General features: G+C 38.3%; 2 protein-coding genes and 1 long non-coding RNA gene across 3 annotated transcripts; 2 read left to right on the top strand and 1 right to left on the bottom strand.

Moving 5' to 3' along the window:
* The first annotated feature begins 40 nt into the window (after positions 1 to 40).
* Positions 41 to 15071, top strand: LOC115727573. Its single transcript, XR_004013698.2, has 3 exons — positions 41 to 137; positions 503 to 691; positions 15061 to 15071. It is a non-coding gene; the product is annotated as an uncharacterized LOC115727573 (long non-coding RNA).
* A 7968-nt stretch (positions 15072 to 23039) lies between these two features.
* Positions 23040 to 23882, top strand: LOC125314669. Its single transcript, XM_048277527.1, has 2 exons — positions 23040 to 23078; positions 23340 to 23882. The coding sequence occupies exons 1-2, from the start codon at positions 23040 to 23042 to the stop codon at positions 23880 to 23882; spliced, it is 582 nt and encodes a 193-aa protein (XP_048133484.1).
* A 1625-nt stretch (positions 23883 to 25507) lies between these two features.
* On the bottom strand, positions 25508 to 27476 carry LOC115727575 (transcription factor MYB36-like). Its single transcript, XM_030657809.2, has 3 exons — positions 27196 to 27476; positions 26974 to 27103; positions 25508 to 26544 (listed from the first exon to the last, which is right to left on the bottom strand). Exons 1-3 carry the CDS (start codon positions 27329 to 27331, stop codon positions 25689 to 25691), a joined length of 1122 nt encoding a protein of 373 aa, XP_030513669.1. The 5' UTR covers positions 27332 to 27476; the 3' UTR covers positions 25508 to 25688.
* Positions 27477 to 27570: the final 94 nt, after the last annotated feature.

Here is a 27570-nt window from a genome sequence, read left to right as displayed (position 1 = left end):
GAAGAGAAGATGGTCTTAACTGTGGCGAGACTATGGGATTCACTCATACCTACCTATTATGAGTGTTGGTTTGCGAAACATGCCTGTCGAATTGGTCACAACTTGCTGAGGAAGTGATTCTGGGAGAAGCGAACGGGGTGATTTCGATTCCAATGCCTTTTGCTTTTCCCCAATTTCCGTCTCTACTTGAAATTTTCAAGTGTCTGCACCTTCAATTGAAATTCAGAATCACTATTGAAAACAGGTTTCTCATCGTGCTACTGACTTGGTTGAGGAACTTTTCTTTCTCCTCTCCTTCCTTTTGATTTGTGATGCAGAGTGCATTAGTCCAAAATTCTGTGGATTCTTGTTGAATGGCCATGGTATTCCGAGTTGCTGTGTGAATTTATCAGATAGACCTCTGTTACCTCTCTTAATCCAACTAATAACGCCAATGCTTCACATTCTAAGATTTTGAGATAGTAAGTTCTGCCGAAAATCTGACATAATCTATATCCCTTAGGAAGTGTTGTTCTCATTGTCTCAAAGATCAAAAGGTCTTTTACAGGGAAGATGACTTAATGTCTCTGCTGTTGCAGTGCAGATTGCATTGGGTGGGTACAAAGTCTTGTGTCATAACTGGTGGCTTCTTTGAACTGTAATGTTTTGAGGTTGTAGCAGGTTGCGCACTGGTTTTTGTGCCATTTACACAGTTTATAGACGTACATTGATACCTAAATTTTTTGTCCCAAGGGAATCATCCGAGAGCTTGATTCGGATTTTTGCACATTTGCTTTTACCATATGTTTATTATTATGAAGTGATATATAGTTTGCAGTTATGCCTGGCCATATGGATTTGCAGGTTTAGGAATAAAGATCGGAAAAGATAGCATGAAATTAGCTTTTACTAAAGGAAAAAAAGTACCGATTTGTGGGCGTTAGCTTAATGTAATGTAACCAAATCTTCATATCCAATGCTGGGGACTGCAGAGGTAAAGTGAGCTCTCACGCTTTCCTAGTTGCCTAAATGGCTTAGTAAAAGATTAATGGCAACTCTAGACTCATTCAATCGATAACTGACGAAAATCTAAGTTGTTGTCGGTTCGTCAGTAAGGCTTGGAAAAGTGCATACAAAGTGCAAGTGCCACTACGCAAGAGTATTATTTGCACCCGCCTGGCAATCCATTAGCTTTCAAAAATTTCACGTAGAAAGGGTGCCCACATGGCAAAGAAAATAAATAAAAGTAGATACATTGGAATTTACCAATGAACGGTGTCGTGACGTAAAAAATTGAAAAATTTCTTAGGTTAATTGTTTGACTAACCTAATACGGACTCTCACAAGCCCTAATAATTCGCAACTTTGGATTTGTTGTTCAAGTGGCTTTGAATTTGGAGCCCCCACTAATTATTTTTGGTAAGTTGATTAGAACCTATATAAAATAGCGGGAAAACTGTTTTATTTTCTACGAACCAGAGATTGTAAGTTCGAGGACTCGGTTACATTAATTAGAAATTAATGCCCTTTTGTTTCCCCAATTTTTATGAAAATCCTAAGTTTGACTACTCAAGTTGAATTGATTTGATGTTCAAGAAGGAGTGATCATTTTTTAAGATTTTTTCTTATGAATATGCGAACACAATGACAACGACATGAAAAACTATACTAAATGATATGATTAATGTAAATATGCAAATATGCAACTCAAAACATGCAAGGTATGCGAAATTACCCTATATGCAAAATTTAACTACTCAATTAAAACATGCAAGATGACACAATACTAGGCTCGCGCTTTTTTACTCCCCTTATGACTTTGACACTTCTTTTAAGTTTTATGTGTGTTTTGACCATTCCATCTTTTGTGTAGCCCATCACGTTTGGTACAATTTTATATGGTTCTTGTTTTTATTTGGTCAACTCTTTTATTTTGTTTCTTCTTTTTTCCTTATGAGTCCCACTTTCCTCCTCCTTCTTCCTTTCCACGCCTCAAAATCATCTCTTTGTTTTCTCTCGAGCATGCAATTCTCTATACGGCCCCGGTCACACCACACCTTAAGGCTTGCTACTCGTTTTCTACTTCAATCTTTTGTTACTTAGAGGAATTGGTGCATGTGTAAGACTTAATTAGAAAAATCAAATAGTGCGGCCATACATAACAAGTGCATGATAAAAACTCTAAAACATCAACTCGGCGACACGCCTATAAAGAGGATATGACCTTTATGGGTTTTACTAACCAGATCATACACATCAATCACAAATCACAGACTCATAAGGCCTATATGGTAACCATTCCGGTTCTCCGATTCCGTTTTTCAAAATAAAAAAAGATGAGAATCTTGTTTGGAAATGTAACCGATTTTGATTCTCTTCTCAGAAAATGTTTTGGAGCAAAAACAAGAACTAAAAAAAGTTGATTCTAAAAAAAAAAAAAAAAGAATCACTATTAAGAATCATAAAACAGATTGAAGTCTCACTTCTATTACTTTTCCCTTTCGGTTCTCTCGTCACTTTTCCCTCGACCTAAAACAGAACAAGATCTCATTTTCAAAGAAAAATATACAAGATAATAAATTTAAAAAAAATTAGAAAAATTCTAAAAATTCAAAAATTCAAAAATTTTCTAAAAATAGAAGAAGCTTAGACTAGGCTAGTTTGACCTCATTTTCATAAATTTGGGCTTAGATTTTCTAGATTTCCTAGATTATGTTCTTTTTTAGGAAAATTATAAATATCTTTGAAATTAAACTCGAACCGCATTTCTTAGAGCCTTTAGGGCTTCGTTAGGGTTTTATGATGTTATTTATCAATGTCATGATTCATTGATTATGCACTTCATTTTATTGATTGTGATTTGCCAAGATTTATGTACTTTAGAAGTAGTCTAGTCTTAGAAAATTTTGAAAAAAGGCAAAAATAACCAACGTGAACACTTAGCAAGCTCTCATTCTTAAGTTTTGGATGAATTAGGACTGAGATTTGATTTCCTAAAACCAAAAACGTACACCAATACAGGGTAGTGCAGTGCATTTTCCTAGAACAAAAAACGCATACCGAGAGTTGGATGAAACCCCACAATAAATGGCGAAAATGACTCGTAATGATTCTTAATATTTATTTTTATATTTCAATATGTAATATGTTATATAAGAGAATAAATATAAATTAATTTTCGGTTAATTCGAAATGTAGGAAGATATTTCATAGAGTAACTACGTAATTATTTGACTTAAATGACAAATTTGGGAAGAACAATTGTTTTCGGGAATAGAAATTATGTATAGTTACCAAACACGTTTTGATTCTCTAAAACTCATATAGAGAACAGAATCATAAAAAGTTATTTTAATCGGGATCGCTTTTTCGGGTCATAATGGTTGTCATATAGGCCCATAAAGTACTGAATTTATGTATATATACGGGAAAAGTGCACTAAATGTGCCATAACTTGTGTACAGTATTCACTTGAGTGCCATAACTTTCAAAACGTTCACTTAAGTGCCATAACTTTCAAAAATCGTGCACTTGAGTGCTACATTGGAGCAAAATCGTTCACTTGAGTGCTACAATAACTTTTCCGGCATGCCACGTCGCCTTTCCGACTGCCACGTTAGCTTTTCCGGCGTCCACATCAACATGGCACTCAAGTGAATGATTTTTGAAAGTTATGGCACTCAAGTGAACGCCATAAAAAGTTATAACACTTCTAGTGTACTTTTCCCTATACATACATGCATCTTTTAATCGGTTCTTTACAAAAGTTCGAAGACTCTGATAGCATTACAAGTTACGATATCTACTCCGAGCTAACGTCATCCTCAGCGGGCTTCATCTTCACCACCAACATCCATGGGTTACTCCATGCCGCCAAAATCACAGCTTAGCTACTCTAATCTGAAAAATAGTTATCCCATGAGAGGTGAGCTTGACCGCTCCGCGAATGAATGTGTAACCCAATAGAATGCAAGCATTGAAATTAGAACATAGCATCAACAATTCATGAGTCCAAATGCACAAATAAGAAACGATTCGTGTATGAGATTCTTTTTGTAAATTCATGAATTTCGTATGCAATGCACTCCGGCTCCTCGTAGATAAACCGCACGCGGCATCTCACTCCGCAGGCTTCTCAAGCTCACAAGGGCGGAGGCATCTCCGATTAAACAACCATCGAAGACATCCCAAATTTCATCCGAGTCCAAGGGGCATCGTAGCAACACGACAAGATAATCTTTTGTTTCACCATGAAATGCCATGCAATTCCCATACAATGCAATCTTACTCTTGTCGGCATTCAGAAGATTCAATGCAAATGAATAAATCACATCATTCTCATGATCATGCCTTTTTTTAGAAATTTAGTGCAGAAATCATGTATACATGCGAGATTTCAAGAATACAATCAAGATTTCAAACCATTGATGTACAATTCTAACATCAATCCAAACAAACTATAAAAGTTATAAATCCAGTCGCCTCTTTTGAGGATAATCGCTTTGACCTCAAGCGATTTGGTGACAACGGGCTAGTGGCAATAGGATGAGGGCATGGATAGCTAGGGCATGAATGGCGGCGGAGTAATATCGTATTCTAATGATCGTATGCCGAAATGAACTGATGTGAGAAGTTTATATAGGGGAAGTAGAGTGAAGCCAATCCGCTTCGGACGAGTCAACAGCCGAAGAACCATGCCTTAACATGTGTCCCTACGAATTGACACATGTCACTGCCTTCCCACATTGTGACACGTGTCAACAATTGTCGATACTCTCCTATACGATCTAACACGTTTCCTACACGTTTTGACACGTTGATACGTGTCCGCTTAATTGCCACGTATATGTTCTCTTGTCCTAGTCCGGTCCAAATTTCTCATGTTTTTGACTCGATAGGACCCTAATTAAATACATATTGTCCCTAAAAATATTATCGGACTAATAATAACTCCAATAATCTGAACTTGCTAATACTAATTCACCTTTTACTCAAGCAGGTGAAAGTCCGGGTCATCACATTCTCTCTCCACGCCTCTTGCTCTTTCTTCTTCTAGAAACCCCGTCAAAAAGTATAATCATGCAATGCACACTACTGGTGTGCTTCTTGCGTGTTCGATTTTGGCTCCCGAGTGAGAATGATAGGCGGACTCATCAAACAAGTAGCGATCAAGGAAATCAAGTGGGAGCAATTGCCTAAAAATGAAAACTAGGTATTATGACTTCCGAGCAGCTTCCTAAGAAATCGTGGCTAGCTCGCGCATCTACTTTGAAAGCATACGTTTTGAAACGACATCAATAGCCTCAAAAGCGAGCCAGATAAAGTAGCTTCCTCAAATCGGGGGAAAAGTATATTAGAAATGCCATAACTTTTGTACGACGTTCACTTGAGTGCCATAACTTTCAAAACGTTCACTTACGTGCCATAACTTTTAAAAATCGTTCACTTGAGTGCCATGTTGACGTGGCAGTAGGAAAAGTTGATGTGGCAACCGGAAAAGTCACCGTAAACGTCGGGAAAGTTACTGTAGCACGCCGGAAAAGTTACCGTAGACGCCAGAAATCTGACGTGGCACGCCGAAAGGCTGACGTGGCACGCCGGAAAAGTTACTGCAGCACTCAAGTAAACAATTTTGCTCCGACGTAGCACTCAAGTGAACGATTTTTAAAAGTTATGGCACTTAAGTGAACGTTTTGAAAGTTGTGGCACTCAAGTGAACTCCGTACACAAGTTATGACACTTCTAGTGTACTTTTCCCTCAAATCGGATACCAAACAATGCCATCGCGACGGTGTTGTAGCAATGAGACGTATGTCAATAACAATTTTTTTTTTAATGTTTATGAGGAATTACTTGCAATTAGAACCCGCACTAGAGGAAGTTTTTTGTGCCAAGCTCCACTCCAAACTCTTTCGGCACAACTTGGGTCACTTGTAAAGTTGCTCCAAACCCTAGCTCAAGCTTTAGGGTGTCGAATAGCCTCGCCACTTTACCATGTTCCCCTAAAATAGGATAAAGGAAATGGGCAAACGTAGACAATAACATGTCTTTGACTAATTTGCTCCCGAGTCATGAGAAGTTGTAACCGTTTTACACATTGGGCCGACACTGTAATTTCCTTCCTTGTTGTCCTGGCAGTGGACTCAAAGCCTTTTTCTTTTGTAATTGAAGAATGAAAAGGAAAAAAGGGGGAAGAAGGTGAAACAGAGAACGTTGGTGGGTCTTGGAAGAAGGAGTGGGAGGCGAAGAGGGAGAATGCCATGCAAGAGAGAGAATATAGAAACGAATGGGAGGCATGGGAAGGAAGAAGAAGAAAAGGAGGAAAGTGGAACTCATAAAGGAAAAAAGAAGAAACAAAATAAAAACTTAGACATAAAAAAGATCATATCAAATTGCACGAGAAATGGTGGGCCACACAAAAGATAGGATGGTCAAAACACACTAAAAAAAAGAATGTTAAGCCATGAGGGGAGTTAAAATAGCATGAGCATTCAATCCATCCGGCAAATTTTGACAAGAAATCGATGACGTGGCGTTGCCAACGCTGACTAGCAATTTTAAATGATATTTTAATATGTTTTGAAATTTTTTATTTTTTTATTTTTATCTTTTCTTTTATCTTTTCGCTTCCCTATCTTCTTGTTCCTCCAAATGGTTGCCGAGGAATATCAACTAGCCAGAGGTGAGGGCCTATGACTCGCCGGTCTCGGGTAAAAGTCGCCTTCGCCGGATCTAGGTGAGACCAACCTCGCAGTCACTGGGTGAGGTCGACCCTCACCATGGTTGGGTGGTCAACAACAGCGAGGTCGCGCCTTGCTTGGGGCAGGCTAGACTCACCCTCGCCAATGGTCGATGACTCGGAAATCTTGCTTTTAGCCGGTTCTTGGACCTTGTCGTTGGACCTTAGCAACCAACTAATGGAAGAAGAAGATAGGAAGAAAAAGAAAAACAAAAGGCAAAGAAATGGAAAAGTAAAACAAATAATTAATAATGAATACAAATTCAAAAAATAAATTAAAATATTATTAAAAATTACCACGTCAGCTCCATGTTAGCAATTTTCGGCCAAAATTGGTTGATAAACTGAATTAGTACAAATACAAAAGGTTTAGGAATGAATTGATAAAAAACGTTTGGGACTGAATGTGACATCCTAGGGTGTCTTCAACACTAACAAGCTCTATTTTAATCTCATATTAAGTATATAATATAGAGGGCGCATGCGGAAGACTAAACAATAAAACAGTCAAGCGACCATACATAACATACAAGTGCATGACAAATGGGTAGGCATGACGCCTAGAGAGGATGGCCTTTCATAGGGTTTTGCTAACCTGTACGTATCATATATTCACAAAATCCACACACGAGAATCTTTGATTTTGTATATGTATAGCTATCATTTAATTACATCCCCATTTCATAAAATGAAACCACAAATTACATTAGGAGGATTTCAAAGGTAATGTCTACTCCATAGTACTATCTGCAATCATTGACGGCGTGCTCCAACACCACTATCCATGTCCACTACTTCTCAAATGGCTAGGTCATCTAAAAAAGGGTAGAATCTGCAGGGGTAAGCCGAAGCTTAGCAAATAGAACTTCTAGCCGAACAACTAGGCAATCCATTCAATCATGCAAGTCTTGACAAGCAACCAAACAACTGAATACCTAACAGAAGGCAACACAAAATATAAGCACAAAAGGTTCACAAGATACAAAAGGAACGTAAAGAGCTGCTTGAATCTATTTAACCTCCATTGCATTTCTCAAGGCCCAACACTCCTGGGATTCTGATTCCATTCCGTATCAAACCAGCGACTTACCGGGCGATCCCGCTCTAATTCCAACTTACCATAGCCGGATAGTAACCATATAACCAACGAACTTGCCTTGCTCGAATACCAAACCTCACGAATCCTTTTCCCAAACCATATAGCCGAACTTTCCTCTATATGGTCCCATATCAATTCATCAAAAACCACCGACAACCAAGATGATCAGCTGAAATATTCCACTTACCCAAGACCCAAAGATGTCAATTTAAGAAATGGATCGCACATGCAACCCCACGACAAACCTTATAGCCGAACCTAGCTTATGCGATCCTACTTCAATTCATCATAAATCAGTGACAATCCGGACGATCAACTTATATATTCAGCTTACCCAGGACCCAAAGATATCAACTCAAGCAATGGATTAGAAATTCATTACCTTCTACCTCTCTATGCAAGCCGGATTACTCATCGGCTTACCCATTTCTAAACATCGAGGATTTGTGCTAAAACCAATGACAAATGAACAATCTAGTAGCAAGGATAGATATCTATTTTTCTTAGGACAACACTCAAAGAAACGGAAGTTGAATCGCTGTCCGGATAGGCTCAAACCGTCATTTTCTTTTTGGTGGGTCACGCACGAGGAAGAACTGGTGGAGCGGATGAACGAGCAACTTCAAGGAGTTGAGCAAGGCTAGGGGATCTCATGGACAGCCGCTGTCGAGCTAGGGAGTCGTCGGCGTGAGCATGGGAGCAAGAGGAGCCTCTCGGGGGTGCGCGCCAAGAGAGAACAAGAAGAGAGTGGAGAGGCGTTCTTGGGGTTCTCAAAATGAGAAGAGAGAGAAAGATGGGGGCCTTTTATAGAGGGTTAAGGAGCGGTGGCTTGGCTGAGGCGGTTGGGGGCTTCGCGGGTTCAAATCGCAAGCCAATTTTACTCCGGATCAATATTACTTCAACTAACACAATCAAACAAACAAGCATGAACAATCCAATATAAACACGCCCACAACGCCACTAAGCTCAAATATAAAATCCCCCAAATCATAATCTCGGCTAATTCAAGCTTAACATTTAACATTCTGCTCATAAATCTAATGGAGCAAAAAAATTAGGGCGTCACACTAAATAGGCATAATTGCAATATGTTTGAGACTTCCCATATACGGTGCATAAGAAGTTCACGTCGAAAAAGCTAGTCCTCTTTTCAACATTAATAATTTTGAGCCATATTACATTCATATAGGATGCTTTTGGGGTTTACCATTACTAACTAGGGGGAGCAAGATGGACGGACTAAACTGGGAAATGCCCGGATCAGATCAAGCTAATCTTTGGTCGGGATCCGGGTTCCTAAATGTGAAACCGGTGTCCGAGCGGTTTGTTTCTTGGTTCCAAGGGGGAACTGGACCATCCGATCGGACAAATTATTATTATTATTATTATTATTATTATTATTATTATCTAAACCTAGCACTTAGTATTGTGTTGTGTCTTTTTCTTTACATTATTTAACTATTTATAAATAATCAGTAGTCACTTCCATTTGCCTTTTCACTTTTTTATTTTTATTTCTTAGTGACGCATACTTCTTTGTGCAACATCTTTTGCATATTTTTCATGTTGACAACTTCTTTTTATAGTGTATTCTCTATAATGCAGGAAAAGAATGTTTAAATCCTCTATTTTTCAAGTGTTGTAGATTGTAATAGTTACAGAAGACTAGTGTAATGCAATATCTCGTTTCAAGGATTAAGTAGAATATAAATACTTGATTAAGTCAACATGATTAAATTACGTTTTGTGGAGGAGCTTTAAAAGAAAAGAGAAAAAAGGAAAAATATACATGGGTCAATAGAAAAATGAGACATGGTGCTATTGTGAGGCATTTTTGCTTAGTTACCAATTACTTTATCAACCATTTGACATGTGCCCAATTCATTCCTCAAATCACCAGTTCCATTGGACCATCCGGGACCTGGACTAGACTAGTCTATGTGGTCCGGTCCGATTCCCTATCCTAAACATATCTATAAACTTTCAAATGTCGGACTAATTCAATGGAGGTGTTAGTAAGTCCCTTATGATGTTTTTACTTACTACATTTGTAAAATGCGAAAGAAGTTGCTTACTTACTAAGTTATTGAAATGTTTAAGTTACTTCGTTATGGGGTTGGTATTTTACTAACCACACGTGTAGAATTTAGAAGAAAATGATAATTTGTGAACTGGTCTCATGGCATTGTTAGAGTATGTTGTTTTCGAACACTATCATCTAGAAGGGTGAATAGGTGATTTTGACCAATTCTGACAAATTAAAGCGGAATTAAAACATTCAAGATAAATATCTCGTGAAGTCAAAGTCTGAAGAAAAATAGTGCTATCATCAGATTCACTTGTGTTCAATATACTATCAAAGATAATAATAAGAAATTAAGGGATACAAAAATTTGCACACAGAAGTCATAGTGGTTCGGCTTATTGCAAGTCTTCATCCACTCGCCACACACATAGCCTATGGATGAATTTCAGTTGTGAATCAATAAAAGATTACAATGAGTGATACTTCTTGATAGATCTCATTATCTCACGCAATCACTCTTTTCAAAATATCTCAAAGATTACAACTTTGAAGCACACAAAGACAAGTATATAAGGTAAAATCTCTCTTAGACTTTGGAATTTCACATTCACGACATTCTTTGCTTCAGCACCGGAATCTCCTTTTATACTCATTCACTTCCACTCTACCCATTGGACAGTGTTCAGGGGATCATTCTCCAATCAAACCCGTTGGAAACAAATGCTTAAAGAAGATTAAGTAGCCATTTCTGAATGAAATCAGAATCCCTTTGATTAAGTCACCCATACAACTAAAAGCTGGGTTTTCCATAAGTAGAATTCTTCGTTTGGAAAGAATATCTTACCTTCGGAAGTTATCTTCAATCAAAGATGTTTTGCGTGATGAATTGTATTGCGAAAATAGTCTTCGAGATTGAAGATCAATAGCTTTTATATGTGAAATCCAAGTCAGATCACTAGCTATTGTGATATTTAGATTCGCTGTATACTCAGTTTGAATAAATTTAATCAGATGATAGTGTCCGAGTCTGAATCTGAAGAGACTTCTCCTAGAGTCTAAACACATACAAACTGTAATGATATTTCCATATTACTCCATTGATATCCAAATCATATACGATATCCATGAACTAAATATCTAGAGCTTCAGATGCAAAATCAGAACTTCACATGCAATATCCATAAGATAATAATCAGATTTGGATATGATTCCTTCGTGAATACTATCTAAAAATATGTTCATTAGACTTAATAGAAACTATAGAGGGTTTTGTCAATCATCAAAACATATTCGAAAATTTCGTAAATAGAATATGTGTGCATCGTATCTTTCATTTTATTATGTCAAGTTTACAAATTGATAAAAACATTTTATGGGACCTTATTCTACGCATTTGAAATAATATTGAATAAGGCAAAGATCGATATAAGGGCTATCAGGGCCCTCTGAATTAGTACTGCAAGAAATTGCTATTAGAGGGACGAGATCCAGGGGCAGATCCTGGTAACCATTAGGAGGGATCTACCAAGGATTGGTGTTGCCACTGCTGGCATGTCTAGTCTCTTGAATTTCGTGTATTATCTAAAAGGTTCCATAAGAAGTGGTTTAAATATTTTCTTTTCTTCGTCGCATTTAAGTAATTTATTATTGTGAAAATGACATGAAATTAATAGATCTTGCAATTTAAGTCTAATGCGAAATGAAGAAATTATCAGAAAACACAACGAGAAACAATAAGTAACTTCGAAAATTTATGTTGTTCTGTTCAAATGTCAGTACCTACTACATGGAAAGAGCCAATTGCCAAGAAATTCACTATGAATTTGGAGAGTACATAGCTCACAATCGCTGAATTGTTCAAATGTTTCCCAACTCTAAATTATACCCAAAGCAAAACTCATAATGTTATTTCACAATCTCTCATAGAGAACATATTTAGAGATAATCCTAACACTCTTCTTGTTTGCTCTTGTGTATTATATAGGGTTGAGAAACGATTAAGCGATTGTAAACATGGTACTGTCCGGATTCATAGTGTGTTTGGCGACTGGCTCTTCCATAGTGTAAATGCTGACACTCAGACTGATCCACGTGAATTTCTGGTGCTTTTTATCATTTCACATCGATTTCTTTGGTATTTTCATCTTTTCGCATTGGATTTAAATTGCAAGATCCATTAGCTTTCATGTTATTTTTCACAACAATTTGCATGAAAGCCAATGGTGAATTGGTGGCATACTCCTAAATTGTATCCATGTTTGATGAATATTTCGAAAAAGGAATCTCGTCACCAACATGGTTTTCGAGAAGGCTTCATAGTTCGGTCTGGCAAAAGATACATGAGATAAAGATGGGGGTTATGGTGTAGCAACATGGTCACGTAAATATCTTTCACGATTCGATCTGAAAAGAGATCAGAGATGAAGATGGGAGTTTATGGTTGTTGCGGTTCTCACAGGCAACAAAGCGGAGATTAAAGTTGAGACATTGATGAAGAATAATACTTGAATGAAGGGGGAGCAAGCCTACTACCAAGCTTACATGTTAGAGAAAGATTATTGAAATGCACTATGAGTTGTGCTATAAAGTCTTACATAGGAGAATTGATTTCGCGTGGAGAAGTTAATATATCCAAATTAACCATGATTCATTAGCATAATTTTTAGAGTAAATATGAATTCTACTATATATGTTAACGGACTTGGACTTAGTAAGATTGCTAGCCCTTCGCTTAGGCTTGTACGGCTCTAGTGTGTATTTATATATCTCTAACACGAGATGCCTTTGTTTGCATTGTTTATATTTGTAATTTACTAAAATCCTTTTTTGTTCCACTTCTGCAGAATCTTAACAAGATCGACGGCTACCAGAAGTTTTACACAAGAAGTACTGGAGACTTGGGTTGATGAGCAAGTACAGCAGAACCAAATAAGTGAAATATGCTTAATCATCTTTTTATCATATAGTGGACATAATTTTATTGTACTACGTCATTTTAATAAAGTGTGCGGAAAACTTCGACACTAGAGTACCAAGGTGAGTCATCACAACTAGATGGGGAAAATTATCAAGAAAGTCCTAAATCAGGGAAAAGTACACTTTAATGTCAAAAGTTATGTACGGAGACCACTTTAGTGCCAAAAGTTTCATTCATTTAAGTGCCAAGTTTTTGAAAAAAAATCATTTTAGTGCCTAGTCCGATTTGGTCCGCCAGAAATCCGATGTGGCATTATTTTATTAATATTGCATGCTGACATGGCTTTAGCAAGGTCTACTCAGCAATTAAAAAAGGTAAAATTAAAAAAATATTCAAAATAAAAATACAAGCTTAATTAGTTTACAAAAATAAATAAAAATTTAAAATTTGGAAAAAAAATCAAAAAATACAAATTTTATTTAAAATAAACTGAAAATTTTGGTTAAAAAATTAACAAAATAAAGTAAAAAACTAAAAAAAAATAAAAATAAAAGAAGTTGCAGACAGGCGTGAAGGCTACAAGCCCTTGCCGTCGCCATCCCACCTTCGCCGACAATGGCAAGCGAGTGTGGGCCACGTCCAATGGGGTTCGCCGAGCCCTTGGGTAAGGGCCGGCAACCCTCGCCTGATCTGGGTGAGGGCCTGCAGGCCCTCACCTGCCACCGGTGGGGGTCGCCGGCCACCGGCCAGGGCTCGGCGACCCCGCTGGCGATGCCCCACCACCGCCGGCCACCGTCGGCAATGGTAGGGGCTGGGGTAGCGGTGAGGGCTTGTGAAAGCCCTCACCGCCCGATATGGTTTCCGCTTTTTTTTTAAAGGTTTTTTTGTTAAATTTTAAACTTATTTTTAATTTTATTTTATATACAATTTATATTTTAAATGAATATATTTTTAGATAATTTTCAAATTTGATTTGATTTATTTTAATTTATTTTAAAGTGTAAAAGTCCACGTGGCAGCCCACGTGGACTTATTATTATTTTCAATTGTCATTTGATATTTAAAAATTAATTATTAATGACACGTGGCAATTTTGGCTGAAAAATTTCGCCGGAGGCACCAAATTGATTCTTTTGTCTCTGACTTGATATTAAAGTGATCCGATTGAAATTTTTGACACCAAAGTGATCTCCGTACACAACTTTTAGTACTAAAAGTGTAGTTTTCCTGTCCTAAATCCATTGTACGAAGGTCGATTCAATCCTAAACCTTTCAATTATGGAAATTGAATCACAAACCTTTGATGATTTGTCAATTTAGTCTTAAATCTTTTAATTATGTCAATTTAGTCCTAAACCTTTTAAAGATTTGCCAATTTCGTCCTAAACATTTTGACTATTTGCTAGTGGAGTCCTTCGGGCCAATTATCTAAATAATAGGTTTAGAAAAAAATTGACAAATCTTCAAAAGATTTAGCACAAATTGTCACAAAAAAAGTTTAGGGTCAAATTAGCAATCCGTCAAAAGGTTTAGAATTAAATTGACACAATTGTGAGATTTATAATTGAATTGGCTAACGTACAATAGATTTAAGAGTTTTTGGATATTTATCTTCAATTAGTGTGTGCAACCAAGCTAATTCAATCTAGGATTTCAACTGGGCTAACCCATCCTCCATATAACGGCTTAAGCTTTTGAATGAAAATAGGTCCAATTGAATTTATTGATGGCCTCAAACTTAGACTCCCCCGTACCGATCTCTCTCTAAATGAAAGTATTAGATCTTTGTAACACTGTTCCGACAAATGTTGGGTCACCAATAAACCTAGGACTTGGGCTCCTCCTTGCCAATCTCTCCCCGAATGAAGGTATTGGATTTATACCGCACTCTTCAATAAACGTTGGGTCATCAATCAATTATCGGCTCTGATACAATTTGCTAGAAGAGTGCAGCAGAAATTTAATACCTTAAATTATGACAATTTCAAGTATTTGCTGTCAAAAACATTGCAAATGCCACAAAACAAAACCAGATGAGCTTTCGTTTCATGCATTACTCCTGTTTATTTGGTTTGAAATCCTCCTAATTAAGAACTTTTGTTAAAACAATGCATATGATAGGGAAATTAAATAAGACATGAAATACATAACCAGAAAAGATGATAGATCGATTCTTGGGTTAACCTGATCGGTTCTCAATTCCATATTCTAGAACAGGCTTTGACAGAGTAGGTTTTAAGTGCTTAGTCTGGAATTTATCCACCTTGAAATTGATTATTCCTAATCACAACCTATTCAAGATGAGGAGATCATGGAGGTTGTTCCGAGCTCTAAGTCCAAATGTTGTCTCTATGGAGATGATCCAGTGTTAAACCGCGGAAGAATTCTAGAGCTGGCAATTTTGGTACATGTCAGGGGCAAGTTGGCCTCCCACCAAGTGAGAAAGTGTTAGTGGAAGAGCTTGATAGTACCAAGGAGTAGGTTATTGATACATTGCTGATGGTGGAATGAATGAAGGAGGAGATGTCCTTTTTGCTTAATATCGGGAAGGAGCATCTATGTGTGGATGTACCTATTTCTTTGGAGCTTAAGCAAACCTGTCAAATGAGTCATAGATTCGTTTCTTTTTCTTATTTGATGGGTTGATACATTATATCAGAAAGAAGCACTACCTCCAGTGGCAAAGCTAAGTTACATTTTCAGTGGGTGAAATGAAGTGAGGACGTTCCATACATTATAAAGGTGATTAAGTAATTGTTTAGTTCCCCATAAGACATGGAACAATTGAATACATAACCAAAATACATTACAGTATCTTAATACAATTTTATTCAGGCAGCAATTATGAATATGATGATTGGCAGCGATAAGTTTTTCCCTGTCAGCATTAGTGCATGGGTGTTTCTTTCTTCCTACCATAGGTTATTGATGCAAAATGTATTAGTAGTGTGTCAGGATTGATTGGACATGCAGAAATCCAATCGGAAGGCGAAATGATGATGTGCCAAGAACCGGCGAACCGGGTCGATGACATCGGATCGAGCTCAAATTCGGTTGGCTAAAGCGAAACGGCGTTCTGATTAATATTCACCTCCTCTGGCAATGACTAACGATAGATTTTGGCGATTCGGGATCATCTAGATGGGTTTTCCTATTTGTCTTAGTATTTTCGAGATTTATTTTGCTATTAATGGTAGTTTTGTAATTTTGAATTTTGATATTTAGAATCCTACTAGGGTTAGGTTTAGGGTTAACATCCTATAAAATGTGTTATTATAACGTTTTTGAGAATGATTTATTGATTATTAAGTTTTGAGATTTGTCCCTTAGCAAGATTTGCTAGAATTCACGCACTAAGCACCGTGTCGGGTGGTACCAGAGCCAATGGTGTCTGGCGGTGGTCTTCGTGACGAAGTTCAAGAGACCGGAGCCCCAATCCTTTGGGACGACGCGCTACAACGTTTGGAGCAATGTTTAATGGAACGCATGGATCAACGATTTGATCAAAGCCTTCGTCATTTCGAAGAGTGATTTGACGAGATAGCAGATCGATTCGAAGGTCCCGGCGTTGATGTGAACCGGAATCGGTGGCATGGCAGAAGGCCGGGTGCAGATTTTGCTCGCGGTGACCCTATCGATAGGCCTGTTCCTATCTACAGGCAGAATAACCCTCTATATTCAGAGAGTTCGAAAGAAGAGGAGAACGAATTCTCGGATGAAGGAGGTGTTGATTATGCAAATATAAATCACTACGAAGGAATTCGAAGGGACTGTTGACACTTAAATTTTGACTAAACTTTTCAATCATTTTTGCATAGAAAATTAGAGCTAATCTTTTAGTTCTAGACAAAAATAATTAAGTCATTTTTCATTCATGCATTGCATCGGCATTTATCCGGATCAACGGTGCGAGATCGAGCTTAATTTGTCGGGCGATTTGGACTTAAATTGATGGGCACATTTTTTAGCAATTCATGGACATATGTGCCGAAAATTTAAAACTATTTTGGAGCTTATATTTTAGAAAAAAGGCTTTATCTAAAATGCTAATTATTTGGAAAAAGCCTAATTAATCTCACAATTGACATGAAAAATTCGACTAGCCCATCTATAGGGCTAGGCCAAAATTTTCAGCTCATTCAAGGATCAATTTGTGCAATTACACCCTTCGGGACTTAATTCAAGTTATATTTTGAGCCGGGGTTTATTTTACAAAAATTAAGAAACTTTAGGCACTTGATTTGGAACACTTTTATCAATAAATACAAGTGTCATGCCTAGGGTTGAGGGGGGAAGCATTGAGAGTTCTACGAGCAAGAGCAGGAGGTGGCAGAGCTTCCACAGCACGCCTGTTCTTGAGTTTCAACACTTGCAGTCTCGACAATCTGCAACAATCTTGGCTGCCTCTTCAACCTCAATTTTGCTTTGATTGTTCTTGGGACTCAGCCACATCTAATTAATTCCTTGCAGATTTTTCCAGATTTTCTTTGGCCATATCCAATCACCGACGAGTTGTAGTTGTTCATCACCGAGAATACCATCAAGCCACGATGGGCTTCAAGCATATTGCATCTCCACCATGTACAGTCCAATCGGCCAAAAGGAGAAGATAGGCCATCATGAACATCTATCAAAGAGACACAAAGAAGAATTGAGACACGCAAGAGGAAAGGAAGTCCCTATCCCGTCCTTGTCGTTTTCTTTACTGCAGGCTCGTTTTCTTCTATTTTTTTGGCAGGTCTGCACCTTCCAGACAATTACAGGAAATTCAGCCGCGAAGGTAAATCGTGGCTATCTGTGGCCACGTAAAACACATCTGAGTCTATTTTACTAAAAGCCATCGCGAGACACCATGTCGTCAACATTACCATGCGCCTGATCGCCATCCAGCATCTCATTGCAACAGAGCCGGGTTATTGTTTTTCTTTTCCTCCTATTAAACTATTTCGTTTTATATTTATGGTTCTACTTCGTCCCTATGTTGTGGTCGTGGTCAAATTAATGTTGACTAAGCAAAACTGAAGACACTTTGAAGCCTTTTCCATGTGCAAACTCACGCATATGTTCTTGCATTTTTCACGCATGATATATAGCTAAAGACGAAAAGGAAGCTCCACAATTTGGTGAGGAAACGACAGCCAAAGATAGAAGAAAAGAATGAAATAAGGGATCGTTCATTACATCAATACAATTTCCCTATTATTTTGTTCTCCATTCTTATTCTCTTTGGCAGGTGCCTCGTAGTCCCATCAACACGTCCATGAGTCCCCTGGTCAGCGTTAGAATGGTCAAAACGGTCCAACAATTCCTGAATTAAACCGGTGCACTTTTAATCTTTTTGCAGGTTTCGCCAAGGTCCAGCTAGAAAATTCAACGAGGTCAACAGTTAGTGGTGCCCAATTTTACCGGCCGCATAAATCTGCGGACTACTGAAGGTCGCCCAAGCTGTTGCCCTTGCCGTCGGGCCTCACCGAAAAGAAGAGGAGGACGTGCACAGAATCTGGGTTGTTCGACACTAAGCCATTGACATGAATCCGCGCCAAGAGCCATTGTGAACACTCTTTTGTTCGCAAAAGTGGTCGTCCACCATATCCGCAAGCTTCTCGACGATCCAAGTTCGAATTTTGGAAAGCCAATCTCAAGATAAGTTAAAGTTCTAATTTTTTATATCAAGATTATCTTGTTTGAATTGCTCGATTATCTACAAGGATTCCTCTTGTCTAAACTTGAGCTAATTAAAATTTTGAGCAAATCTTGTGGATAAAGTATATATCTTTGAATGCGACTTTTAGATATATTTGTTGGATTTTAGATATATCTCATGACTTGGTTTTCGAGTAAATCTAAATCCCGAACGTTATCTTGAAAAGATTGCATATGGCTTTTGGAATATTCGGATTATCTTATATCCGAATTTGAAATCTTTCGGAAATCCCGAGCATGTCATAACTCTTGCGGACAAGATTGCCTTGAACTGGAATTATCTCTTTCTAACTTAGGAATTATCTGAAATACTTTCAAAATCTCAAAAGATAAATTTCTCAAAATCAAAATTCGATCAATTTTAGAGGAGGAAAGGTGGTTCCCCAATCTCATAATTTCGGTCACCCCTCGAAATTTTTGAAATTTCAAACTCAATTGACTCATTTTTATTTTATTTTTGTCGTGCTATTTGTTTTTGATTTGTTATAAAATTTGCACAATTTTAAACAAACATGCCCATAATATATGCTCCCCTTTATGCCTAGACCCATCGGAAAAATAAATCACACGCCTTAGCCATGATCTCGTGGAATGAGATGGTGATTTAATATAGAAATTCGTGTTCTGCCTTTTGGCAAAAGGGAGGTTGTTTTTCTATACACATATCCGCATACTGGTTTGAATCCTCAAGGATGTAGCGGATAAAATCTCGCTCTAACCCGGATCTTTGGGAATGAGAGGATTTTCGAAAAATCGAAAACTAAAAGGTATATTATGGGCATTTTTGTTTATTTTTGTTCAGATTTTTTATTGCTTTTATTACCAAAAATACCAACAAAAAAAAAATCATCCTGTGGGCGCTTAATATATGGTCTTCATGTCACATTTTTTCAATTAATCATCGAATTCACATCGATCAATCGGAAAGGCTTTTTCATGAAATTGGTACCGAAAGGGCGTTAATTTTTCAATTAGCGTAACCAAGTCCCCAGACTCATTATTTCTAGTTCGTAGAGATAAAATAGTTCTCCCGCTATTTTATATAGGTTTCTAATCAACCTACCGTAAATGATTAGTGGCGGCTCCGATTAAATATTTTCTCATGAATAAACCTAAGTTGTGATTCGGTAGGACTTGAGAGGGTTCGAATTAGGTTAGTTTATTTAATTAACCTAATAATACGTTAGCCTGATTTTTAGGTCGCGACAGGGACGTTCCGACGAACGTGATAGAAGATATGGCAGACGACACTACGATGATCGTGAAGGTAATGACTTTAAACTAAAAGTCGATACACCTTATTTTAATGGAGGTTTAGGAATAGAAAATTTTTTGGATTGGATTGTAGATATTGATAAATTCTTCGATTATATGGAAACCCCTAGTGAGAAATGAGTGCGATTAGTAGCCCGTAGATTGAAGGGGGGGTGCATTTGCATGGTGGGAGAGATTGTCGGATAGGAGAGAGCGAGAAGGAAAGGAAAGGGTTCAAACTTGTCAGAGGATGAGGAGGCTGCTGAAGCAGGAGTTCCTTCCTCCTAATTATGAGCATATAATGTTCCAGCAATACCAACATTGCTAGCAAGGCAATCGGACTGTACATGAGTATACGGCAGAATTTATGAGATTGGCGGAGCGGAATAAGCTATCAGAGACGGAAGGACAATAGGTGGCCAAATATCTCAATGGGTTGAAGCCCTTCATTCGAGATAAAATTGGAGTGCAGTTTTTGCAAAATCTTTCCGAAGCGAAGAACATGGCGATGAATGCGGAATTGATGCAGCAAGAATATGGTAAAAGAGGCTATGAGAATTATAGAGGTAGCAGTTCGAGCAGTTCTATAGAGAAGAGCAGCTTCAACAATCGATATAACGCAGGGCGAAGTCATGATGATAAGGCGGTAGAAAAGCGCCCTATGAATGAGGCAAGGGACAAGGGAACGCAAGCATAGAAAACTACAAACCCAAATCCTTACGCTAAATCAGTAGCGATAAAGTGCTACAGGTGTAATCAGCCGGGGCACCAATCTAATGAATGCCCCCAGAGGAAGTCGATTACGTAGCAGTGGGAGAAGAGGAGGAAGATGGATATTGTTGTGAACTAGATGGTGAGGAAGAAGGTTTTGAAGATGAGAAAGAAGATGAAATAAACCGTGTGGTACGCAGGATGATGTTAGCCGCAAAACAGGAAGATGATTCGCAGCATCGTCGGTTATTCCGAACCCGATACACCATTCCGGGTAAGATATTTGCTGTGGTCATTGATAGTGGAAGCATGGAGAATATCATCGGGAAGAAAGCAGTAAAGAAGTTGGGAATACCTGTGGAGAAATATCGTAATCCCTATACGTTAGAATGGATTAAATCCGGAGCAGAGAGTATTCGAGTGACCTAGCATTGCAAAATCCCATTCTCCATCGGTAAGTATCATGATGAGTTGTATTGTGATGTGGTGGACATGAATGTATGTCACGTGTTGTTTGGAAGGCCGTAGCAATATGATGTAGATGCACAGCATTCTAGATGGAGCAATCGGTATAATTTGGCGAAAGATGGAGTAAAGTATACGTTCTTGCCTTTGAAGAACAAAAGAAAACAGATTGCTGGAAATAATTTCCTTACCCTTACAAGGAAATTTGGGTCCGAAATTAAGGTAACCAGACAAATTCATATTTTGATAGTGAAGCAGGCAATTGAGACAGAGGCTGAATTACAAGTGGTGGAGGAGCAGCCTAAAATAGTTAGGCTTTTATTGAAGGAATTTAGCGAGCTGATGCCCGAAGAGATTCCAAATGGGTTGTCTCCTATGCGCGATATTCAACACCATATAGACTTAATTCCTAGTACTAGTCTGCCTAATCTACCGCACTACATGATAAGTCCGAAGGAAAGCAAGATTCTCAAGGAGAATGTGCAGAAGTTGCTACGAAAAGGGCATATTCAGAATAGTATGAGCCCATGTTATGTTCCCGCTTTGTTAACTCATAAGAAAAATGGGAGTTGGATGATGTGTGTAGGCAGCCGAGCCATCAATAGAATAACCGTGGGTTACAAGTTTCCAATTCCTAGATTGGATGACATGCTAAATAGACTACATGAGGCTAAGTGATTTTCGAAATTGGATTTGAAGAATAGGCATCATCAGATTCGTATTCGACCTGGAGATGAGTGAAATATAGCTTCAAGACAAAGGAGGGGCTGTACGAGTGGTTGGTGATGCCGTTCGGACTTTCTAATGCTCCAAGCACCTTCATGAGGTTTATGAATCAGGTTCTGGAATCTTTTTTTGGCAAATTCGTCATAGTTTATTTTGATGATATCCCGATTTATAGTAAAATTGAGGAGGATCATTTGATGCACTTGAGGGAGGTGTTGACAGCATTGCAAGCTAATAAGCTGTAGATAAATCATAAAAGTCCAGTTTCCTAACTAATAAGTTACTTTTCTTGGGGTTTATTATTACTGCTGAAGGAATAGAGGTGAATGAGGCAAAGGTAAAGGCAATTAGAGAGTGGCCTACTCCTAAAACAGTTTCTGAAGTTAGGAGCTTTTACAGATTGGCTACCTTTTACGGGCGATTTATTAAAAATTTTAGTATTATCGCAGCCCCAATTACAAAATGTATGAAGAAAGGCAATTTTTTGTGAGGAGAGGAAGCCGAGAATAGTTTTGCTATTTTGAAGGAGAAGTTGTGTATCGCACCTGTTACGGTTTTACCTATTTTTGATAAGTTGTTTGAAGTAGATTACGATGCTAGTGGAATGGGTATATGTGCTGTTTTATCTCAGGAGTGCAAGCCAATTTGCTATTTTAGTGAGAAACTTAGCGAGTTGAGACAGAAGTGGAGCACTTATGACAAAGAATTTTATTACGTCGTAACGGCCTTGAAAACATGGGAGCATTATCTGATTGGGAAAAAATTCGTGCTATATTCTGATCATGAAGCTTGGAAGTATCTGAATAGTCAAAAGAGGATTAGCAAAAATTTGCATGCGTGATGGTGTCAATTTTTATAAAAGTTTCCTTTCAGATTATAGAACAAGTGAGGTGTGTAGAATATAGTGGCGGATACACTAAGCGGGAGAGTTGGCTTGTTGGTTACATTAAGCCAAGATATTCTGGGATTCGAGTAGCTGAAAGACTATTATGCAGGCAATGATGACTTTGGGCAAATTTGGGAGGCATGTGTTGCTGGTCAACCCGTGCGGGAGTTCTATATCATGGATGGTTATCCGATGCGAGGTAATCAGCTTTGCCTTTCTCGGATCTCATTACGAAAGAAGGTAATTCGTGATTTACATGAAGGTGGATTAACTACACATTTGGGTCTTGATAAAACTATTGATGCAATCCGAGAGCTATTTTACCGGCCCTAATTGCGTAGAGATGTCGATAAATATGTGCAGAAGTGTTATGTTTGCCCGGTTGCTAAGGGGCGGTCTAAAAATACCGATCTGTATATGCCTTCACCCGTCCCCGAAAAATATATGGGAAGATTTGTCCATAGATTTCATGCTTGGTTTGCCACGGACCCAAAGAAGCATCGATTCTGTTTTTGTGTTGACAGGTTTTTCAAGATGGCGCACTTCATTCCTTGTAGGAAGACTTCTGATGCGGTAAGTGTGGCTCGATTATTCTTTAAAGAAGTGGTTCATTTGCATGGCGTCCCTCGGCCTATTACCTCGGATCGGGACAGCAAATTTCTAGGGCATTTCTAGCAGACTTTGTGGAAGCTATTTGATTCGTCTTTGAACTTCAAGAGCACAACTCACCCTCAAACCGATAATTAGATAGAGGTGGTCAATAGGACTTTAGGAAACTTGATTCGAAGCATTTGTGGAGGTAGGCCGAAACAGTGGGATGTCGCTTTATCGCAGGCAGAGTTTGCTTATAATAATGCAGTCCATAGATCTATCGGCGGGTCGGCTTTTTCTATTGTTTATACAAAGGCGCCTCAGCATACTCTGGATTTGATACAATTACCCAAGCAAGCGGATAAGAGTGTAGCAGCAGATCATATGGCTAAGCAAATTGTTGAGGTGCATCAAGAAGTTAAACAGAGGTTGGAAGAGGCTAATAAAAAGTACAAAGCTGCAGCAGAAAAACACAGGCGAAAGCATGTATTCGTAGTTGGTGATCAAGTTATGGTATTTCTTCGTAAAGAGCGGTTACCAGCCGGCTCTTACAACAAATTGCAGCAAAAGAAGTACGAACCTTATACTATCGGTAGAAAGATCAACAATAATGCTCATATTATAGACCTTTCATGTAGCATGGGCATATCCAACACTTTCAATGTTGCTAACTTGTCGCCGTTTCATGAGTCCATTGACCCGTTGTATCCAGATCCTATTTCTAACTCAAGGACGAGTTTTTCTCAAGTGGGGGAGAATGATGCAGAATGTATTAGTAGTGCGTGAGGATCGATTGAACAGACAAAAATCCAATCGGAAGGCGAAACGGTGATGTGCTAAGAATCGGCGGGCCGGGTCGACGACATCGAATCGCGCTCAAATGCGGTCGGCTGAAGCGAAACGGCGTCCCGATCAATATCCACCGCCTTTGACTATGACTAATGATGACTTTTGGAGATTCGGGATCGTCTAGATGGGTTTTCCTATTTTTCTTAGTATTTTCAGGATTTATTTTGCTATTAATGGCAGTTTTGTAATTTTTGATTTTGATATTTAGAATCCTACTAGGGTTAAGTTTAGGGTTAATATCCTATAAAATGTGTTATTATAACGTTTTTGAGGATGATTTATTGATTATTAAGTTTTGAGATTTCTCCCTTAGCAAGATTTGCTAGAATTCACGTGCTAAGTGTTGTGTCGGTTATCCTATCTCAAGATAATAAGAGTCAAAGTAGAAAATTCTCTTTCATTGAACTGAATGAGTTGTATTAACTGGACTTGCTTAAAGTTTAACTAAAGAAAGTAATCGGGAAGTTTAGACACTGAATAATTTTGTACATGTGATTCTTCATGCCTTTTAATTTTGAGATTTACACTTTGTAAGTTGAGCAAGAAGGTCATTTAAGCTCCATTTGTTTCGTGCGAAACACATAATTTGAGAAATATTTTCTTACAAATGATCGTTCCTTATAAAAATGAATAAATGAACAATATCATTGTTGGCAAAAATATTTAGACATAAATTATTGTCGATTCAACGACTAGTTATTTCGAACGATGAAAACAATCAGTTTTAGGGAAACGTTTCTCAAATCCGTCATTTTTTATGAAACAAACGGATCCTTCGTTGCTTTTGAAAAATTTTAGGGTATATAAACATACAAACTAAAGAAAAAAAGAGTCAATGGGGTCAGTCCACTCCACTGAGTCGGCTATGGCACTTCCCTGATTACCTTATCAACCGGTGAAACTGAATATTTCATCAACAGCTCATAAATTGAACGTGTTCTTTCATGGTTCTTTTAGCTGATAAGCTTAGTCTGGTGTTAACTTAGTCGAATCATTGTTCGACAATGGTAATACAGGAGTTTTATTTTGTAATTGATGATACGCTAAGTATTGTAATTAAGTTTCAGAACGATGTAGCATATGACTGCTTATCCAAAAGAAATGTAACCTTTGATTGAATTCCGACTTGACTAACCTGTACCTTTCATGAATGTATTCTATAGTAGCACTTTATTAATGAAAGAAAAAAAAACTAGTTAAACTCCGTGACATAATTAAGCCGTCTTCTTTGGCCGAAAACCAACATACTCAGGAGTCAGGACCATCTTAAAACTTGGCAGCGATGATAAATTGTACTAATTTACACGGCTTTACACAATGATATGGGAAGACAAAAAGTTCGCTAAATAACAAGAGTGGGCAGATCTCCAAGTCGAAAGATGTGAAGATTCTTTTGTCAAAATCGCAATAGTAATGAAGACAACTATTTTCACAGGCATGGAGTTTATCAATCTACGTGATTGCATTTATAAAAGATAACGGAAGAACTATCTTCTTGTACATGTATAGAAAAGGAAATATCTACTAGTTTTGCTTCCTTGGTGTCAATCCAATGACTCAAGTACGTATAACGCACATTATTGGAAAAAAAAAAAAAGAAGATGAACAAATGCATGATAGTTTTTGCATAATCTAAGTCCAATAATAACCCTAAAACCTGATACACATTATTCATACGAAATAAGCATTGCTGTTTATAGCGCCATAGTTTTCCCTGTCTTATTATGATTGAGAAATAAAACCTCATAAAACTGTAGGTTTATAGCCACTGCTATAGCGTAAGCCAAAATCTTGCGATATGCCCTCACATAGGAGCACCGAAGCTGAATCCCAAGAGGATGCCGATTGCGCGTTGTACTCATCATCATGCCACAAAGCCTGCAATGTGTCTCTGGAATTACTGTCCATATCCTTGAAACAATCAAATTCATCTACCTGATTCTGCTGTGACATAGATCCATCAGATTTCTTGTAGTTGAGAGAATCGTCCGGCACAGTTTGGATTAGGGGATCTGGGAGAAACTGTCCCCTATTTAGTTGATCAATGGAATCAACTCCGATGTCAGGTAACGGGGCATAGCAGTCTGAAGACGAAACGCAATTAGTCATGGAATTTACCAACTCATTGAAATCAGCGTCGCTGAAGCTGAGATTGGCAAAATCACTAGGAGTGGAACGAGAGGCAGCAGGTGAGGACTCGTATGTGGTGGCCTTTTGGTCATTTTTGGGTGATGAACTATTAGAGAGGGTAGGTTGCATCAGCAGATGAGGACTTTCATTCAAGAATTTAAGGGTCTGGGTCATCTTTTCATTCAATAGAGGAGGCACTTTGGGCCAAAGGGCAGGGTTGTTGTAGAAAGAGAAAGGGCCTTGAAGGTTCTGAAGCTGCATGTGAAGCTGCAGCCTCTCTAGGGCAGAACTGCTCAAGGCCTGTGAACTTGTAGCATCATTGGAACTGTTTGCATTTCCCGTGGTCGAAGAACGGTTGAGCAGAGACTGCCTTCGCCTACCCAGAAGTTTTTTCTTCAATTTGGTGTTCCAGTAGTTCTTGATGTCGTTATCGGTTCTTCCGGGCAATTGTGCTGCGATTATGGACCACCTGAAAAGTTGAAACAATTTTCAGCTGAACAGAACGATCATCTACCAAGATGAAAGAACAGAAATAGGAATATTGTTTTTCCTCCAAACCCTAGAGGTATCCTGAAATATATAAATCGAACTGCTGATTGATATCAGGCGATAGCCTCGTGGATGAGCGAAAGGACCAAAGAGATGTGGGCAAAAACAAACATGATGCTCAGTGTTTTAGAATCCCAAACAGCAAGATCCGCAATCGTGTTGAGAAATCAAGAAGAAACATTATTCCAGAAAACCTAAAGCAAAGCATCTCATTTCAACAACTCCAGATTAAACTGACATCATTGGAGAAGTAAAATAGGACAAACAGTTGAAGACTGAGAGAAAGGGTTAAGGCTCAAAACTCCAAAAAGCACATGCAAGCATGAGAACGAGGGAGAGAGAGAAAGACCTGCTTCCAATACTAATGTAAAGGCTGCAGATTAGGTTGTCTTCTTCCTCAGAGAACCCACCATGCTTGATGTTGGGCCTCAAGTAATTCAACCATCTCAACCTGCAACTCTTCCCGCATCTGTTAAGGCCTACATGATAAAGATCTTTCATTTAACTTGTTGCTTCCATACAACCTTATACCCTAGCAAATGAAACAGATCAACTTTTAACATTCTTTTACCGATTTTCTGAGGAAGAGCAATCCAGTTTCCTCCGGTGCCATTCTTCTCGATATAATCCTTGAGCTTCGCATCCTCTTCGGCAGACCACGGTCCCCTCTTCACGCTGGCCTTGTCACAACACGGAGCTCGACCCATATCTGCCCGGAGATTCCTTCCTCTCTTCTTGTTCAATCGATTTGTTCTCGGAGACAAGGACGACTTGTTGATGAAAATCAATACAGATCAAAAACTTCTTCTTTGGATTGTTCTAAGGAAGTGGAGGAGATGTAACAAGATATATAAGAAGGAAAGAGCGGTTGAATGGGATGTTCGTCAGGGCAAAAAGTCTTTCCGTCACTGTTTAACGCTGTTTCTCTTCTAGGGTTTGTTGTACA

The sequence above is a fragment of the Rhodamnia argentea genome, chromosome 4 (assembly GCF_020921035.1).
Source record: "Rhodamnia argentea isolate NSW1041297 chromosome 4, ASM2092103v1, whole genome shotgun sequence".
Taxonomy (NCBI): domain Eukaryota; kingdom Viridiplantae; phylum Streptophyta; class Magnoliopsida; order Myrtales; family Myrtaceae; genus Rhodamnia; species Rhodamnia argentea.
Note: the sequence above shows the minus strand (reverse complement) of the source record. Positions and strands in the feature narration are given on the sequence as shown.